This window comes from Seriola lalandi, unplaced genomic scaffold, assembly GCF_002814215.2.
Source record: "Seriola lalandi dorsalis isolate HSWRI2012SDOR001 ecotype SW California unplaced genomic scaffold, Sedor1 jcf7180002054570, whole genome shotgun sequence".
Taxonomy (NCBI): domain Eukaryota; kingdom Metazoa; phylum Chordata; class Actinopteri; order Carangiformes; family Carangidae; genus Seriola; species Seriola lalandi.
The window spans coordinates 4,301,080-4,320,239 of NW_019525123.1; the positions used below are offsets into that span (position 1 = coordinate 4,301,080).

Sequence of the window (19,160 nt, forward strand, 5' to 3'; positions counted from 1 at the left end):
GGATGGATCCAAGATACTACCTTTTCATGGGTAAATCTAATGTGGAAACAATTAACAAAATTATATCGTGAGAAAGACAATAAAAGACAAAAACTGAGTGAAAGAATATTAAATGTTAACGAGGGACAGAAATGTAAGAAAAAACAAGCCTTATAAAGTATAACTGAAACTGAAACACAGAGACAAAAATAATGTGTGAGAAAAGAGTCGAGAGAGAGAAGAGAAAGAGAAGGTGAGAAAGAGTGAAAGTAGATGATAATTTGCACGTGTTCTTGAGAGGAGAAGAAGAGGAGGGTGATAATAAGGCGATGACCTTGTATGCTGTTTGGCAGCAATCAAGTGCTAACACTCAGGCTGCTTGTGTGTGTGTGTGTGTGTGTGTGTATGTGTGTGTGTCATGTGCTTGGGAACATGGCAACATTTGCCTTCACCTTCACTAATCAGCCTCTTGTTTCACATCTCCAGTCACTCTCGTCCCTCTCAATCTTTCTCCTCTCATGGGCTCTTTTCAAACCAAGGTAAAAGCTCAAACATCCACACACACTCACACACCTACAGTACAAAGATGTACACATGTGGCCCCCTCAGCAAGGGTGGAGATACAAACATTGGGCAAAACACTTCACTTATAAACCTCAGTGCTTTCAAACATCTCTTTCTGTCCCTCTCTCTTTCTCTCTTTCTTCCTGTGTCTGTCTCTTTCTCGAGTGGTGAGTGTTGTCGGCGTGTGATTGCAATCATGTTAAAACAGTGTTGTGTCTGATGAGTCGACAAGAAACTGTCTGCTGGCTTGCAAAAAAGGCGCTCACCTGCCTTGCTTTGTCTTCTCTAGCCAATAAACATGCAAACACACAAATAAACACACATGCACACGCAGCACAAACTGAGGATGCCAGAGGGTGAAGTTAAGATGTTAATTTTTTGCAGACAGAGACAAAGACTCAGCAGAAGGACGAACAAACAATAGACTCCTAAGTGTTCCACTGTATAACACTGGCCAAATTCAACGATGACACACACCTTCCTGCTCTAGAAACATAGATCTATAATACTTCACTAAGCCCAGAGTCCTTATGGGTATAACATCAGGTGACCAACAATGACATCATACTTGTGACTTTGTGTGTGAGCCTGTGTATGTGCATGTCTATGTTTTCTTCCTTTCTATCTGTCTGTCTTCAATTTTTTCTCTTCCTCCTTTGACTAGTTCCCCTCAGATGCTTGACAGACAGTTTCCTAGGAGCTGTGTGGTTTGGAGAATCGGGGAGATGATTGCATGAATTCATGAATAAATGAGAGTATGACTTGTAAGGGGAGAGTGAGGCCTGTTAGGCCTCAAGTGGCGATGTTTTATTAAACAGCCTTCATCTGTGCAGCGCGATGTAAATTAGTTAGCTGCGGGGTCAAAACCTGGTGATGAGTAAAGTCAAAGACGACAAATTACATAGCTAATGTGTCTACAAAAATCTGTGAATGAGAAATCAAAAAATAAATAGTGATTTTTGGATGGTATTATAGGTCACAGTAGGTTAACAACTGCTGACTTTACATCAGGGTCATACAGCTTTTCTTCCTGCATTGGGTTTGTAGAAAACATTTGTCAGCAGTAGGTAAAGTCCTGTATTGTGGGTAAATTGTTACTGCCTACACTGAGGGTTTCATTCCCACCAGGGCCTCCCACAGTGAAAATGCCGCAGTGAAATTTCTGCAGGACACGAAGACTTTTATAACATAGAGGCAGCAAAAAATTCATCCTGGGGAAGGTACAGTATCTTGTTTCCCCTCTGGCATCCCTTTAATGACTTTGATGAACTCCTGTCCTTAAGCATTTCTGAAAGAATGTTAAATTAATGTGGCTTTGACAAACAGTGGTGGGGACACAGAGGTTTGGACATCTACATGGAGCAGTGATCCATGCCTTGAAGTAAGGGAAAGCAAGGTATTACATTTTCTAGTAAAGGGGGGCAGCGGTATTATTTGACTGTGGTGGTTTGTTGCTGCCATCATGAGCTTGTAAAGGCACAAAATTATTACTCACCCCTATATACACATATAGTTGATTTCTGTGCATGCTATGGAATATCAGTCAGCACTGAAAGACATTAGCCATAGTGTACAGTTTTCAAATAGTCAAAGACCATCAGCTACACTTGTATTTACAAGAATAACAACTATACTCGAAATTTCAACACGACTTTCCTCGGCAGTCGCTTCTCAGTTTAGCCATCATTTCAGAGAAGACAGCAGCAGGCGCAGCCGTAGGGTTATGCCATGGTCCACTGCCTCAAGGTGAGCCCTTACGTAAGGATAGCATCTCCTATTGACGCACAAAGCCTCTGCATCGACCGGACTTTGACTGACAGGCCCGGAAGCTTTTGACTTTTTCCTATCTACCTCATGTTGAGACCCAGGAAGCCAATAAGCTTGTCTAAATTTATACTTCAGAACTGACAGGGAGGTAAATTGTTGAGGGAAGGATTTTCCGGTCACTAGAACAAAAACAAAGAAAACAAAAGAAAACAAAAGAAAACAAAAAATACCAAAAAAACATCTTCAGACCTAAACAGATTCTTTAATCACAGGGAGCAGGAAAGTACTTTAATGAAGCTGACAATATAGAGACAGTATTGCAGAGGCTGTTTTGTTATGACACTAGCACAACCACTTCTGTTGAGTCAAGCAGTTGAGTCAATCCTCAGTTGAGGATTGTGTCTATTGATGTTATTTGTTTATGCACTGATGATCTCTTTTGGTCACCAACTGCTATTTGCATGCTTTCAAATCATTTAGCTACCAATTAGTAATGAAGGTCAAGCTTTGAGTACAATGTAATTTGGCAGAGCAATAGATCCATTGCCTTCTTGCTACACATGAGTGCAAAGGAGATAACAAGGATATTTCTATAGTTCTTGTTAACTCTTTTTTAAGATCTTATTATGGTATTTGCAGCACACATTTACACAGAATTATGGCATTCAGAGATTCAGTCCAACAGCACTTGGACTGTATCTGTCAGAGGAAGGAAAAATGTTACTTCATAATTTTTCTTGCCTTCCCCTTTTCAAGCCAGTACAAGATGTCAGCCAATGATCTTGTTAGTTCAAATCCCTTTTCGCCACCTGGGGCTTTTCTGTCTTCAAGGAAGATTAATTTTGTTGCACACTGGGTGCTGTCTGTCCAGCTCATCAGTGATCAGAATCAACTGTGTGGAGGTAGACTACATGTCTACCTCAGGATTCAACCTGTAAATAGATTTAAAAAGTGTTACGCAGAGTTAATTTTAGAATCTGTGCTTGACACTGAGCCCATGCCAAAACAATAGGAATAATCTGACCACACAATCATTGCATCACTGCACACAAATTGAATTGTGCCAATGGCCAATGCAGCATAAAACACAATGATAACTTGTTGTATTCCTCTTTTCTATTCTATTTATGACATAACAAATTGAAAACATGCACCTAATTGAATTACCAACTAATTATGCAACAGTTTAAAGTGGTGAATCACTACACCAGCAGGGTGTCCCAAGAGGCAAATGAGGATAGACTCCAAAAAATGGTTATACTGGCAAGAAAGCGATTGAAATGTAGAGTTCAATGCTAAGTACCAGAGTAAACAGACAACAAGGTAGAGTCATGCATGACACTGATTCACTATGCCAGCAGCAGGGGAGAGCCAGGCAGAGAAGGGCAAAGACAGGAAGAATGCAGCAACAGGAGAGAGGGAGATAGAATTTCAGCGTGTGTGTGTGTGTGTTTATCTTACTAGTTATAAATATAAGAGCTCAAATATGATGCAGTATGACTTGCGGTGCATTTAATTCATTTGTTAATCTGCTTACACAACGCACAAAAATACACAAGCTCCATCTCCAGGCTTTTAATCTTTTCGTCTCTCCAGAACTGTAGAGATATACTTCAAGGTGCCAGGTTGTCCTGGGGTGTGGTGAGTGTGATGAATGTCACCACTAATATGTCTAATTTAGCGTCGACAGGAAATGTTCTTTCCATGAATGTTGATTGGTGCACATTCCTGCTTCTTTATTTGGAGTAGAAGTTTGGTTTATAGAGCAGAAGGTGTCATTACACAGAGGTTCTCTTCCTCACTTCCTTTTTTCTTATTTCGGTATCTATAATATCAAAAGCTTGTCTGAGGAATGTAACAGCCTGCTTCCTTCCATCTATCCTGTTTCTTGCTCAACAGTCCTTTCTTCTCCATAGACCTGCTTTTCTCTAATTGCCCATCTCGCTACAAGCTGTATTTCCTCTATCCAGCCTGTTATAGTGGGGGCAACAACAGTGAAAAGGTCTCGAAAATATAACACTTCCTGCCTTCCATTCTTCCATGACCTGTTAGTAATATTCGAGGGGTCTGTGAAGGAAGAGACAAAATTCCTTGCTGACTTGCCTGCTGTCACTGCTGCGGTCCCCTTCTTCTCTGAGAACAAGTGACCTATAGGGATGTGTCCAGAGATGGATGATTGAACGTGTGTGTGTACTTGAAGATGAGTTCATCTTGCTGAGGGACAATGGGATCAGAGGTCAAACTGAACATGAGGGGGCCCCATCGAGTTTATCTCAGTATTCCGTGTGTGCATGTGCATGGGTGTCACATGTTATGCGGCTGAGTTTGTGTGTCTATTTGAATTTATGTAGTGGGTGAATGAGTGTGCTTGTACTTTATCTTTGAAAGTGTCCAATCCTCTTGTATGAGCTTGCACGTCTCTCTTATCTGAGGGCTAACCTGTTTCAACAAAGAGCCGCTTTTGTATGAGCAAAAAGAGAGAAACAATCGTGATACAAGTGCAGATATGTGCAGTCCAGCTCAGGGTGATGCAAGGCACTGAACCACATAGAAAACTGAAATGTACTGTATATAGATAAAGGAGAAAGAGAAAAAGTGTGAAGAGAAGAGAGCCTGACATGAGAACGTAGGTGCAAGAGAGAAGAAAAGTAGGAGAAATGTGATCACAAAAGAGGAGCAGAGAAGAGGAGAGAAAAAGGAATGACTCTCTTATGTTCTGTTGGGACCCGTTGCACATGGTCTTTTCACCTGCCAGGGAGAACTGCTCATTGGATCTGCTATCACAGGTCACAGCTCAACCACTTCATATAAATTGCAGCCAACTTTTACTCTAGCTGATCTAATGTTTGTGTGTGTGAGACACTGATTATTACTTTCTGAATTTCATTTGTATCACATACTTTCACCTTTACAGACTGAATCCTGTGACACATATGCGGAAATAGTCACAAGTCACATACATACACATACACATATGCACACACACGTACATACAGCGGTTCATCATTATTACCTGTCCTGAGGCTGTAGAACCAATGTCGTGCTGGAAAATAACTAGCTGCACGTTGAGATTTCATATATGCTTGAGGTGTTGTATGTTTGTGAGTGCGAGTGTGAGCATCTCTGTGTTTGTGTGAGACAGAAAACGACGCAGCACATGTGTTAGTGTTTACTGTTAGTGTTAGTAGCTCGAGTAAAGTATTAAATTCTTAGTAGGAAGCATATTGGAAATATATTTCAGGAGAAGTGGAGATCAAATTGTATTATGTAATGTGTGTGTGTGTGTGTGCTTACATGGGTGTTAAAACTTAACCTATACATCTCTTGCTTACACGGATATTTGTATATATCTCCACGTCTGAGTGTCTTTGCATGAGTGTGTATTTGCACGGACAATTCTAAGTTTGTGGCGGGAAGTACAGTATGTGCACTGCTGTATGCACCTCTCAATAGCACTGGCTACTGGAAATTTTTACTGCTAATACCCTCAAGGTTAAAACGAACCGACGATTATAAAACACTTTTGATGGTAAGAACTTGAATGTAAAGCAAACACCTACACACACCATGCAAAAATCACATAGAAAAACAAGACCATCTAAAAAATAAGTGCAGAGAGGACACATAACATAAGACTTCTACAGAAATTATGCTCAATAAATTGTTGGGTGCCTCGCTGCTTCTTTGCATTTTTTCCAGAGGTCATGGCTTAGAGCCCTGCTAGTCTATTACTTATCTGTAAGTATCATTCAAGCAGCATGTTAAATTGTTTGGCATCCAAAAGAAATCAAGAACAGCCTTGATTTCTGCAGAGTGAATAGTAACCTTTTTTTGAAGGATATTTTTTCAGTGAAAGGTAAGTGTATAAATTCTGGAAAAACTAACATCACTTAGCTATGACAGCTACTAGCACTGTCAAGACCAAATGAGACTCGAATATTGTGTGGTTATGTGTATATAATTATATAATTTCTAGGAATGTGTGCATGCCCCCTGCATTTGTGTGTACATACATATGGGAGAATTCAATGTTTTGAATTGATCGAATCCAGAAAATTCAAATGAGTCCAATGAGCATATAGTCATATAGTGCTGTGGTAAATTCACTACAATAAGAAGTATAACCACAATTACATAAATAAATGAAGTAACAACAAAAGACAGAAAGAAAGATATAGTGTGTGCGCGCGTGTGTGTGTGCATATAACGACTGTTCCTCGCATATGCACATACTGTGTCAAATTCTATAAAACGTGCATTACATACACACATACACACACCATTATAACCTTTACTGAGCCCAGAGGAGCAGAGTTATGCTGGAAAATAACTGCATCTACACCGTGGGAGCACATGCTAGTGAGCTGAGTTGTAAGTTTGTCCCAAATACTCTACCTGTGACCAGCTCTCTGATTTCTACGTCTCCAGTCTTTCTCAGCAGGCGGACCAAGGCAGGAATCCCCCCGCAGTTCTTCAGAGCTACTTTGTTCTCATCGTTGGCTTTGCCGTATACCAGGTTCCTCAGGGCTCCGCAGGCGCTGCGGTGAACCTCGCTCATCCTGTGGTCCAGTAGGTCGACCAGCAGCTGAATGCCTCCCTGTCTACGGATCTGAGGAGAAACCATTAAAAAAAAATTGCAGTCATGTTTTCTACTTAAATGAATTATATAAAGAAACAAAAAAGATTCAAATCATAAATTAGTCAGTCTTCACAGTGAAGTATCACAGACACAAAGATGCACACTAACAATATGTATATATACAACAATATATAACAACATAATTACAATGATGATGGAAGGAAAAGAACAGTGATACCAGCTCTGCTTATAATCTAACATAAAATGCAATGTTTTTTTACCTTTCTTGTGTGTGTCTGCCAGCTGCCTCGCCCTGCTTCTAAACATTTTCTATTTTTACGTGTCTGTTTCTTATTCAGTTTTTCTATTCTTATATGTTATGGTGTTTCTGTATGCCTGTCTGACCCTGTGTCCCCATCTTCCTTGCATTTCTGTTTTGGTTCTTTGGTTTAAGTTTCTTCACGAATATGTCATGACGGGAGTGTGTCTATGTTCCCACAGCCCTATATTCCCACAGCCCTAATCCTAACCCTAATTTTCAAAAATTTGTGTGAAAAAAAAGTTCTAAGAAATGTGGGAACATAGGGCTGACCCCGTCACGACTAACTCATTACTACTGACGCTTTTGCTGAGAGACAAGGAAAAAGGTAGAAGGCGAAATTGCTTCTTAAAATAGACAGCTGTGGTTGAATTGCTTTATATATATAACAACATTGTATTATTTTTCACATTCACAATGGATAATGTTAAAAATGTGTGATTTATACAATATTCACCATGGAAATAGGGTTGGCAAACAGCTTTTCAGTGCATTACGGCAACTTTCTGGTGTTTAAATGTCATTAATTCACGCAAGAGTTTATTATTGTAACCATTACACAGTAATGTGTCAGAGGGTAGGGACAGCATTTTTTGGATGTTTTCGCATGCGCATTGTGGATAATCCTGGAATCTTTGACAGGTGACTAGCTACAGACAAGTGTGTTTGTCAAGCTCCCATCATTCTGATATCAGTTGTAGAGAGAGCATAAGTGTGTGACAGTGAGGCCGGTGACTGTCGCAGAGAGTTAGAAGTTAGCAGCATAGCTGTGAACTTAGTAGTGCAATAAATGTCAACTCTAGGCTATTTGTCAGTAAATAATGCTACAACTCCTCAAAACCCAAGACAAGGTGTTGCCGACATGCCGCCCTGAAGCAGAAAACAAAGTCTCCTGTGCTTTAGTTGTCTGGTTATGTTTGCCTATCTGTAAAAGTAACCACATGCCAATGCTCTATGGTGAGTCAGTTTGGAGGACTGTATAATATGAATATACAAATATGAAGTAATTGTGTGTTTAAAAATGCTTTAGTGCTGTCACATAGACAAGGACACTTAAATGCTGACAAAACCTGACTTTTAGCCTTTTAGTAGTATAAGAGCAGATATTGAAACATTAAACATTAAAATACAGGGAAAACTCTCCTGGTTGGCATGACTAGACTGTCAAGAAAGGTGTCAACATTCATTTTATCTGCAGATACATTCCACACGTTACCTGTGTGTGAAAGCTGAATGTCCGCCACCAAAAAGGAGGTACAGGAGAATTAAAAGGAGGAATTTTAAAGTGCCCGCACTTTTCTGTAAAGTATAGTGGAGGTTTCCCTCTTACCTCCAAACTTTCATGTATGTAATCAGCTTTTCCTTTTGTATTATATACGTATTGCTCTATTTGCTAGTTATATACACACAGACACATGCGCAAACATGAAGATAGAGAAACAAACCAGCCACTGAGTGGAGATTTATGATTATATCCTGATTCAGTGAGAAAACAAGGCAGTCAGGACTGTTAACCCAGTAGGGATCACAATGGGGGCACTCTGATGTTACACATTATGCCTTACCCCTTTGGCATTACACATAATGCCTTCCCCTCACGGTGCAACACATATTGCCTTCTCCCTACGCTGGTGCTTTTTAACCGCACCACGTTACTCCTCCACTGCCGGGATTTTCATCAGCCTTAGGGGGGCAAAGAGCTTAAAGCAGACCCTGTGTAGTCCAGTCAACAGGGGTGTAGTACTAATCATCAGAAACAGGCTGCTGTGATCACCAGGAGACTAGTGGGAACATGGCTAGAGCAACTAGTGTATGTGTGTGTTTGTGTGCGTGTGTGTTTGTGTGAGAGAGGGAGAGAGAACCTGCCTTTCATGCTTCCATTTTTATTTAATCTCTGGAGTACTGCAACAGGCAGAGTCACTCAGCCAGATAACTCAAAAAAAGTTTTTCACAGTTAACTGCATAATCAAGCTGCTTCAAACCCGGTTTATATTTTTCTGCACGTTCTCCTCCATACCTGGGACATTTAGTATTAGAAAATAATTCTTAGTATCTGTTTCATCGTGCAGCACCAGATGGGTGGATTTCAACACACAGACAGGTTGACAGGAACAGTAAAGTACAATAAATAGACTGTTTTCCTGTGATTATAGTGGCACTCATTGTTTTGTCTCCTGTGGTAACCTCAAACATCTGACGATTGAGCCATAAAACACACACATGCACACACACACACACACACCTCAGTATTAGTGTTTACAAGTGCAAGTTCAGTTTTATTTCTTCATAGTGAATACAGATGCATGTCAGGTGGAGAAAATGAGGGTGAAAGGAGAAAAAGAAAGCATAAGAAAGTGATGGAGGGCAGGAGAGGATGGAGGAGTTTGATGACACAGCAAGAGTTTATCGAGCAAAATGACTTTGCTTATCTATTCAATTAAAATGGATTAAGGGATGCAATGAATGGCAAACTAACCTTGCTCCATTGGCCACACAATTTCCTCACCCTGATTTGCTGTCCCTCTTTTGCCTTCCAGTCCTCACCTCTGCTCCTCTCCTCCTCCTCCCTCTGTTCTCCTTCCCTTCTCCTGTGCTGATCTCTGCTCTTCTCCCCGCTCCTTCTTTATGCTCATGTCACAGTTAATCTGTTATTCTATAAAAGCCATAGTGCTATTACTTTGTATTGCCTCTGAGCTACCTACAAGGCTTGCCAATACCTCTGCGCCTATTCCTCTATTCCATGTAAAGAAGATTAGAAGCACAGATTGATTTGTCTTTGTCTCCCGCTGTTCCGCAACAGCCACGGCTATTGGTAACCCATTGCGACAGTATTGCTGTGGTAACAGTTAGCAGTGGTGACAGCTGGGATTGTAGGAATCAGAGGTGCTGCCGGCGTAAAAGCTGGCAGTGGGGATACATGGGTGACACATACCTGGGATGGTGGCATGCGAAGCCTAACAAGTGTGTATGAGTCACCACATATGGAACGTCAAGACTAATCAGCAACCCGCTGCATACAGGTTACGGCTTGCATGTAAGAGAGGAAACTGAGTGAAACGCATTACACTTTTCAACCCTTCATGCATGTGCATACTCAGGCAGGCATACACACATACAACTGCTTTAATTTTTACCTGACACTTAGCCTAGCCTAGCACTAACTGCATTTTTGAGCTTTCGGCAAATTGCATTCATTGCCCTAGGCTAACATTTCCCTTTGGAGTACTCTAAACTAGGCCAAACATGGCATTAACCTATGGCTACTTAATACTATTTATGAGGCAGGGGGACAGCTCATTTTTTAACAGTATCAAAACCAAGATTCACAGCTGGTGAGAATCGACCATGACAAACACACTAGAGCAGGCCTGGCCAACCGGCGGCTCCGGAGCCGCATGTGGCTCTTTGCCGGTTTCATGCGGCTCTTACGTTCATGTTGAATTTTGTTTTTTTACGGTACGTGCATCTGACGCAAATGACTTGGCGGGAAGAACCGTTGAGTAGTGTAGGCCTACCAAGTTTGCTCTCAAAATGGCACAGCAAAACGAAAATATGAAGATGAACACAGGACGTTTTTAACAGAGTGGGAGGGTTTTTTTTTTTTTTGTTGAACGTAATGGCAAGCCATTCTGCCTTATATGTCAGGCATCATTAGTACATTTCAAGGCTTCAAATCTTCAGCGGCACTTCTGTTCACTCCATGCTAACATTGACCAGGAATTTCCAAAGGGTACTGAACTTCGCAAGCACAAGTTGGTCACTTTGAAAGGTCAGCCAGGAAAGCAGACACAGTTGTTACAAAAATTTATGAAGCACTCAGAGACCGTAACGCTTGCATTGTATCAACTTGCTTGGAACATTGCACGGGCTAAAAAGCCATACAATGAAGGGGAGTTCGTCAAAACATGCCTCAGTGACATTGTTGAAATCTTGTCTCCTGAAAACGACAAACTAAAACGAATGGTATTAGACATCCAGCTGTCCCGCCACATGGTTGAACACATAATATCGGACATTAACATGGCTATTGAATCACAGTTGCACTCCGACCTTCAAGCCTGTGAGTATTTTAGTGTCGCATTGGATGAGCGTTGTGACATACAAGACAAGCCTCAGCTGGCAATATTTGTGCGGTCTGTGTCAAAAGATTGTGTGATCAAAGAAGAACCTGATATTGTGCCATTAAAAGACAGAACCCGTGGCATAGATGTGAAAGAAACAATGATGGCTGCATTTGTGAAAGCAAATCTGCCCATATCAAAACTAACTGCGATAGCCACGGATGGAGCAACAGCCATGATCGGATCTGTGAACGGGCTTGTGGGGCTGTGCAAAGCTGACCAAACTTTTCCCGAGTTTTGGAATTTCCACTGCATCATCCACAGGGAGCAACTCGTGTCTAAATCATTGAATTTAGACAACGTCATGAAGCCTGTGTTGGAAATCGTCAACTACATCCGCACACATGCGCTTAACCACAGGCAATTCAAAAATCTCATCGCTGATCTGGACCAAGGCCTTACAGGTGACCTGCTGCTGCACTGCACTGTGAGGTGGCTGTCAAAAGGCAAGGTACTTTGTCGCTTCTTTGAGCTTTTGGATGCCGTGAAACTGCACTATCCCGACCACAAGTGGATTATGGATCTGGCTTTTTTGGTCAACATCCTGTGTCACTTGGACAGACTGAACCTGACTCTGCAGGGTAAGTCAAAAATACTGCCTGACCTGGTGTAAAGTGTGTTTGCGTTTGCCAACAAACTGAAGCTGTTCAAGACGCATATTCAGAAGAGAGATTTAACGCATTTTCCCACTCTGCTAAAAGCCAGTGGGCAAGTCATCGGCGCTGTCCTGAATAACCAAACAGCCAGATATGCAACAATGGTTGAAAACCTGCACGAAAGCTTTGTGACCCGGTTCCGTGATCTTCAACTGAAAAGGCCGCAGATTACGTTCCTCGTCGACCCATTTAATGCGGAGACGGGCTGTTTGAAAACCCTGCTGGTCACAGATGAGGCTGAGTTGGAGATGATCGATCTTTGTGAAGAGGACCAACTGAAACCTGCTTTGAGAGAACGGACCATTGAATTCTGGAAAAGTTTGCCAATGGAAAAGTACCCAAATGTCAAATGGGCTGCGCTTAAAATATTGTCTATATTTGGATCAACATACGTCTGCGAGTCTGTTTTCTCTACCCTGAAACACGTGAAATCAAAGCATCGATCTGTTCTGACAGACATACATGTGAAGGAATTGCTTCGAGTAGCAACAACTGACTATAAACCAGATTTGAAAAGGATTGTTGAGGGCAAGGAATGCCAGAAGTCCCACTAAGCAACATGCATGGTAAGAGAAAAAGTGCTATTATATGTTATATTTTTGTTTGTAGACTGAACATTGAACTGAGAGTTTGTTTGTGAGACAGTGCACACAGTGTTCATTGTTGAAAATGACTGGCCTGTGGTCTTACTTCTGTGGGAGTCATTTTTTGTCATTATCATGTTGATGTGTGACATTTACAGTAAATCTGGCTCTTTGCAGTAACACAGTAAAAATTGTGGCTCTTACCCTCTGACTGGTTGGCCACCCCTGCACTAGAGGCTTTAATCTGTTGTTTGAAGAGTAAGGCAACAGAAAAAAAAACACAAACCACTACTCATCACAGCAGGGGATAGGATACTTAATAATCCCAACAGGTGCGTGTGGATGTGTATGTGTTGTTGAGTGGGTGTTCCCCAGTACTTACATACTAACATATGACCACTGATACAGATGTGGACTCATTTTGAAGAGTGTTTCTAGCTTTTTGACACCAAAATATAGAAAGTGACAGGAAATATTGCAGGAAGGCTGATGGATTAGTAAAGCACCCACAACCCAGGTTACCTGGAGGACAGGAAAACCCTGAGGTGAGAGATTAGCTACAGTATTGCTTAAGTGACACAAAAAAGACATAATTGATAGAAGAACCTTTTCTCTTCGTAATATGGGCCAGATTATGTCAAAAAAAAAAAAAGTAATAAAAGTATTTTTAATTAAAGTAGTCAGTGATGACCTACTCAGCATACACACTTACATAACTGGCACTGAAATAAAATAAATGATACTGCCTCAACAGTCATACAATATTTTACACAATGATCAGAGTGGAAAATTGTACATATGGTATGCAATGTGTAAAAAGGGACAGAAGCATGCAGTGTTCTTGTCGTATTTGTTATGGATCATTCGCTGTGTCTTTTTCATCTGTCATGCTTATGTCCATTAAACAGATACTTAAAGTTTGCAGTTTGCACAGTTTATGGTCTAAAAATCCAGTCTCCAGTACCCACAAAACCTCTGTATTTATATTATACTGTATAATTAAGCAGGTCTGCAGTAAACAAGACTAGGTCAAAGTGTAATATATGGCTAGACCGCCCATGGTCAAATTTATAAAGTTGTCTGACAAAATCACCAAACACAGATTAAAGACAAAGACTGTTGTTATTTCAGCTGTATTTAGTGTAAAATGATCTCTCAGAGAGAAAGTTCAAAGGCACAGAATATCTTTATTTTGACTCTCACACAGAGCACAGCTTCTGTCTGGGATCCACAATAGTTTAGCCTTTATTTACCTCAACTCCCGAACATAACAGGCTATTATTTCTAACTCCTTCTGTTTGATGTGTATAATTGGTCATAGCAATATTTTAGTACAAAGTCTCAAGTCCCTCAAGTTTCAGACACTCTGTTTGTTTGCCGTGTTAAAGTTACTGCATTACGTGTTAAAATAAACTTAACACTTCTTGTAATCATTTCAAATTAAAAGTCCTCTGGTGCTTCAGTAGGCAGAAACCCTTTATGTTTTAACAGATACACTATATTGCCAAAAGTATTGGCTCACCTGCCTTGACTTGCATATGAACTTAAGTGACATCCCATTCTTAATCCATAGGGTTTAATATGACGTCGGTCCACCCTTTGCAGCTATAACAGCTTTAACTCTTCTGGGAAGGCTTTCCACAAGGTTTAGGAGTGTGTTTATGGGAATTTTTGACCATTCTTCCAGAAGTGCATTTGTGAGGTCACACACTGATGTTGGACGAGAAGGCCTGGCTCTCAATCTCCGCTCTAATTCATCCCAAAGGTGTTCTATCGGGTTGAGGTCAGGACTCTGTGCAGGCCAGTCAAGTTCATCCACACCAAACTCTCTCATCCATGTCTTTATGGACCTTGCTTTGTGCACTGCTGCACAGTCATGTTGGAACAGGATGTCTCCTTTACATCTCAAGGAGAAAGCCCACTCCTTTGAGGACAGCAATGTCCACATCCTAGACAGAGAGGACAGTTGGTTCGAAAGAGGAGTAAAAGATGCCATCTATGTAAAAATAGAGAAACCATCCCTCAACAGGGGAGAAGGTCTCAGACACCACCTATCTCCAATTTACAATGCTGCCCTTTCATCCCTTCCCAGGAGACTCAACAATCTAGCCTCCAAGAATAACAACTGTTCACAAGTGGCGAGTGACTCCAACGACTGTCGTTATAACACAATAAGGCACTAACGAAGTCGAAACCAATTTTCCACCAACGACAGTCATGCAAACGACTGTCGTTGACACCTGGAGCACAAAAGGGAACCAGTGACATTATCATCCTTGTGAACGCCCACAAGAGGTTAAATACCTGGGTCTCCACACCAGAAAGTAGGACCAGTCCCAGCCTGGTCAGATGTGTACACGAACTGATGAAGCCTCTTGGATGTGCTTCTCTGCTTCCCAGCAGTTCCCGAGCAGTTCCCGAGTAGCCAGGAAACCAGACTGGTTCAGTAGACTACCCTTAACAAGAGGTGCAGCATCCGTACATGGTCCAGCCATGTATCAGGCTCATACCCAGTCGTGTTTGAAAAACTAGTTTACTACATGATACTACTAAGTTGGCAACACTGCAGGCTATGAACACCCCCAACTCCAACTCAGTGACGTGGCATTTGCCTGACCAATGGTGACAATATGATCAGTCAGTCAGTCAGTGACATTCCACATTATAGGGCTGGCCCCATTGTTGCAGCCAAAAGAAGAAAGAAAATTGAAAAGCATAATAAAAGGTGTGAGGAAGAGAAATTGAGTATCAAAATAAAGTGGAGGAGCCATACAGTACTATATCAGGTAGATGAAGGAGAAAAACACACTGCATATTGGTAAGGTGGGTGGGGGTAGGGGTGTTGGCAGAAGGAGAGGAGAATGACACAGAGTCAGGGGGCATGTTCCTCTCCCTTCAACTGGTCTGTTGGATAAATATCGACAAAGCTGCTACCCAAAATACATTACTGATGTAACTGAACTTTAGTGTGATGTGTGTGTGATGTGTGTACTACATCAGAGGCCAGACCTCACACACAAACACACACACACTAGGAATGTTCATTTTAATTTTTTTTCTGACTGATAGCCGAGGTTCATTAACTAACTATTAACCATTAACAAACAAGATTAAAATATACTATTTAGAATGGACTAGTGTCTGTAACCCATTAAAAATACCAATACACAAGTGGACTGGTTGAAGGGGACAGAATGCAAGACAGACACACAGGCAGATGAGAAGCTCCTCCAGGCAGATCATCGTACACAATGGTTCTTAACGTCATTGTTGCAGAAGAGGCAATGCCCCACTTATCCAGGAACATAAAAAGCTCTTTGTTATAAATTCATGAGGTTATTTTAAAGATCAGCTCTACGTGTGATTAAAAAAACAGCACTGCTCATACAAAAGCTTTCGCCATCATTGCTTTTACAAGACAAGAGGTTATAATACGCCTTCTGAGCAGTGCTACTTCTTTAGGGCAGCCTGGACGCTACAGTGACTCAGTGTCATAAAGTGATGAGACAATCCACTCGGGCCAGGGCTAGCTGGTTAGCATGCTATCTTAAGTGGAAGAAAGAAGTGGTAGAAATAGAAGGAAAAGACAGGGATTGCTTTCCATATGGGTGATTAAATGAATGAAGTTTGATGCTGAACTTACAACGTTTCATCTAGAATGGTAATAAACAGCTGTTAAAGGTAACAGTAGCTACGTAGCAAAAAAAAAACAAACTCAAATATGTGGTTTAAACCTCAAAACAAAATAAACAGGCCACGCCTGCCTCAATCCTCAGCATAGCGGACAGCTTGTTTAGTGGTTTTTATTCAGAAATAGCAACATGTTGACATGCTGTGGAGTTAGTCTGGTGTGAAGTAACGGTGAGAGACGCAGCGGAGAATACCTGCTCAGCTGGTACTGATGTCCAGGATTTTTTAACTGTTTAACTGATGGTATTAATCAGTCAGAATTATTATTGTAGGTTAACACAGCTGACCCACACTCTCTTTCTGTACATCTGATTGGACATAGACAAATGCAAGGACACAAAATTGCCATAATTTGCCATAACTACAAATTTCATTCTTGTCACCTGATCCAAGAAAGCAGAAGGTCATTTTTTTCTTAATTTCTGTTTCTTTTCTTTTTCTTGTCTCCCATTCCCTCTTTTGGCCGTCTCTTCCAACTGTCTCTGCTCCTGTCTCTCCTATCCTCTATTTGCACCTGCAGAATATCTCTTTAGTGACAAATGGCAGCCATGTTGTGGCTGTTTTAGCTGCTCAGTGTGTCTCCTACCATCTGTGTCTGTTTGTCTGACTGAAAATAAGTGAAGTCATCAGATGACACCTTATACCAAATATTTTCCATCTACATTCATAATGTACAGTATGTTAAGTAAGGTGGCCTACCTCATATACAAGCCTTATAAGCCATATAAGTCTTTGAAAATCTCCTTTTATGCCAATTCAAGAGGTGCTTGTTTCATTGATAATTAATAAAATATGATATAATATAAAAATTTTATGAAAGTACTAAGCCACTTAAAGCTGTAATTTAGTAATTTCTGGTTTCTAACAGCTAAGAGGGCTATAAGTAAGCCTTTCAGCAGATTATGTATCATGGGAAATCATAGGTTATTGCTTGGAGATATCCAATTTGAAGAAAAGAAAAATTCTGGAGGCAACTATTCAAAATCCTGAAAATAAAGGGAGTGTTTTAGTAATGTCAAGTACTGACCTAAATTACCTGCCACAATTTAAAAAATTATTATCATTTGTTTTGCTTGTGTAGTAATTATTATTTTGTGAGAGTAGCTGACAAATATTTAAATGGCTTCTCTGAATGAGAAGATTTGATGAATAAATAATTAATATAAATATAAATGAATAACCTTCAAAAGCTGTTTATCTCTATTTTCTGAACAATTCAAGACACAACTGTGAGTGAAATTACAGCTGCGTGTCAACCATTTTCATAATAAAAATGTAAAAATTCTCAATAGCTGGACTGCGGTCCGGGTCTGAATCAAGGTGGCATCCTATACAGACCCAGACCTATTAGGTACTTTGGTTGTATAAGTCTGGGCTTTGGCTGAGCCACTCCAGGACGGTCAAAGACTTGACCACTCCAGTGTGGCTGGGGTGCATGTTCGGGTCATTGTTGTGCTAAAAGGTTAACCGTCGCCTCAGTCTCAGGTCTCAGGTAACCCTCCCTCAGTTCTGACCAGCCTCCGTGTCCCTGCTGCTAAGACGGATACTAGACGGATACTCATAGCATGATGCTGCCACCACCATGCTTGATCATAGTGATTATATTAGCCAGGTGATGAGCAGTGGTGTTTGTCAGACACAGTGTTGGAAGTTCTGCCCAAGGGGTTCCATTTTTTGTCTCATTGGACCAGAGAATCCTTTTCTCATGCTCATTTAAATACCATTAGGGAACCTCCAAGTGAGCTGTACCTTTTACTCAAAGTGACTTCCATCAAGCCATTCGACCAGATTGATGGAGTGCTGATAGAGTGGTTTAGCTTTCTGCAGAGTACTTCTGCACCCAGGACTTCAACTCCGTCAGTGTAACCATTGAGTTGTTGGTCATCTCCCTGACCTGTGGTTCCAAACTTCTTCAATTTCTTGTCCTGATGTACAGTATACCTTGCCACAATTTTATCACATACAGTTCCTTGGACTTGATGGCTTGGTGTTTGACCTGATATGCAGTGTAAATTGTGGGACCTCACAGATATGTGCCTTTCCGAACTATGTCTGATCATCTCAATTTGCCACAGCTAGACTCTAGTTCTAGACATCTCAGAAATAATTGAAGCAAACAAGATGCACCTGATCATCACCTGGTCTTAATACTTTTGTAAAATAAAAAAAAAAATAAAAAAAAAAAAACATTATTTCACTTTGTTATTATGGGCTATTTGGTGTAAAGTTGTGAACAAAAATCACCACTCTTCTCTGTACTCTTAAATATATGAAGTTGAATTCCTTTAAACAAATGAATGTTTTGACTACATAAAACTGTACCGTTCCCTGGTCTTGCCCTTCACCTGTCCCTATTAACTGACTGGAATATTGCCTGTGTCAAACAAAGTTAAACAGCCTCCTGACAAAATCATCATGGACATCAATAGGGACAATTAATGGACAATACTGTGAATTTGCCCAAGGGGTGAAAATAATTGGATGCAAAAATTAAATAAATATTTAAAAATATTATGTAGTTTAAAAAAGAATCAATTACGCTACAAGAATTAATGTGTTCTTAACAGTGAGGCACAGGACTGAGAAGTCAATGGGTGGGTGAGGATATGACTGTATCACTGAATTATCACACTCCATCAAGGATTCTTACTGGCCCATTGCATGCTGGGAGGGTTCCCAACACACCTACTGTATCTCATTTAACTGCAATCACATGACCACCGCTAACCCAACCATATGACTGCTGATCATGGTTTCAACATTCCAGGATTAACAAATAAATTCCCAAACTGCCTTAAAAGAATCAAATTAGCTGGATGAGAATTAACAGGATCTTTTTAGCTTGATAACAACATGTTAGCCTGAATTTATTTAGTCACATTTGAAGAACAGGGCCCTAGT

At 40.8% G+C, this 19,160-nt stretch overlaps 1 protein-coding gene across 1 annotated transcript in view; it reads right to left on the bottom strand.

Annotated features, from left to right (window-relative positions):
- Positions 1 to 19,160, bottom strand: part of ctnnd2a (catenin (cadherin-associated protein), delta 2a) — a 280,447-nt gene that overhangs the window by 69,330 nt on the left and 191,957 nt on the right. The window contains exon 14 of the mRNA XM_087176831.1: positions 6,706 to 6,919. Within this exon, the coding sequence (XP_087032957.1) occupies positions 6,706 to 6,919 (214 nt within the window). The remainder of the gene's footprint in view (positions 1 to 6,705; positions 6,920 to 19,160) is intronic.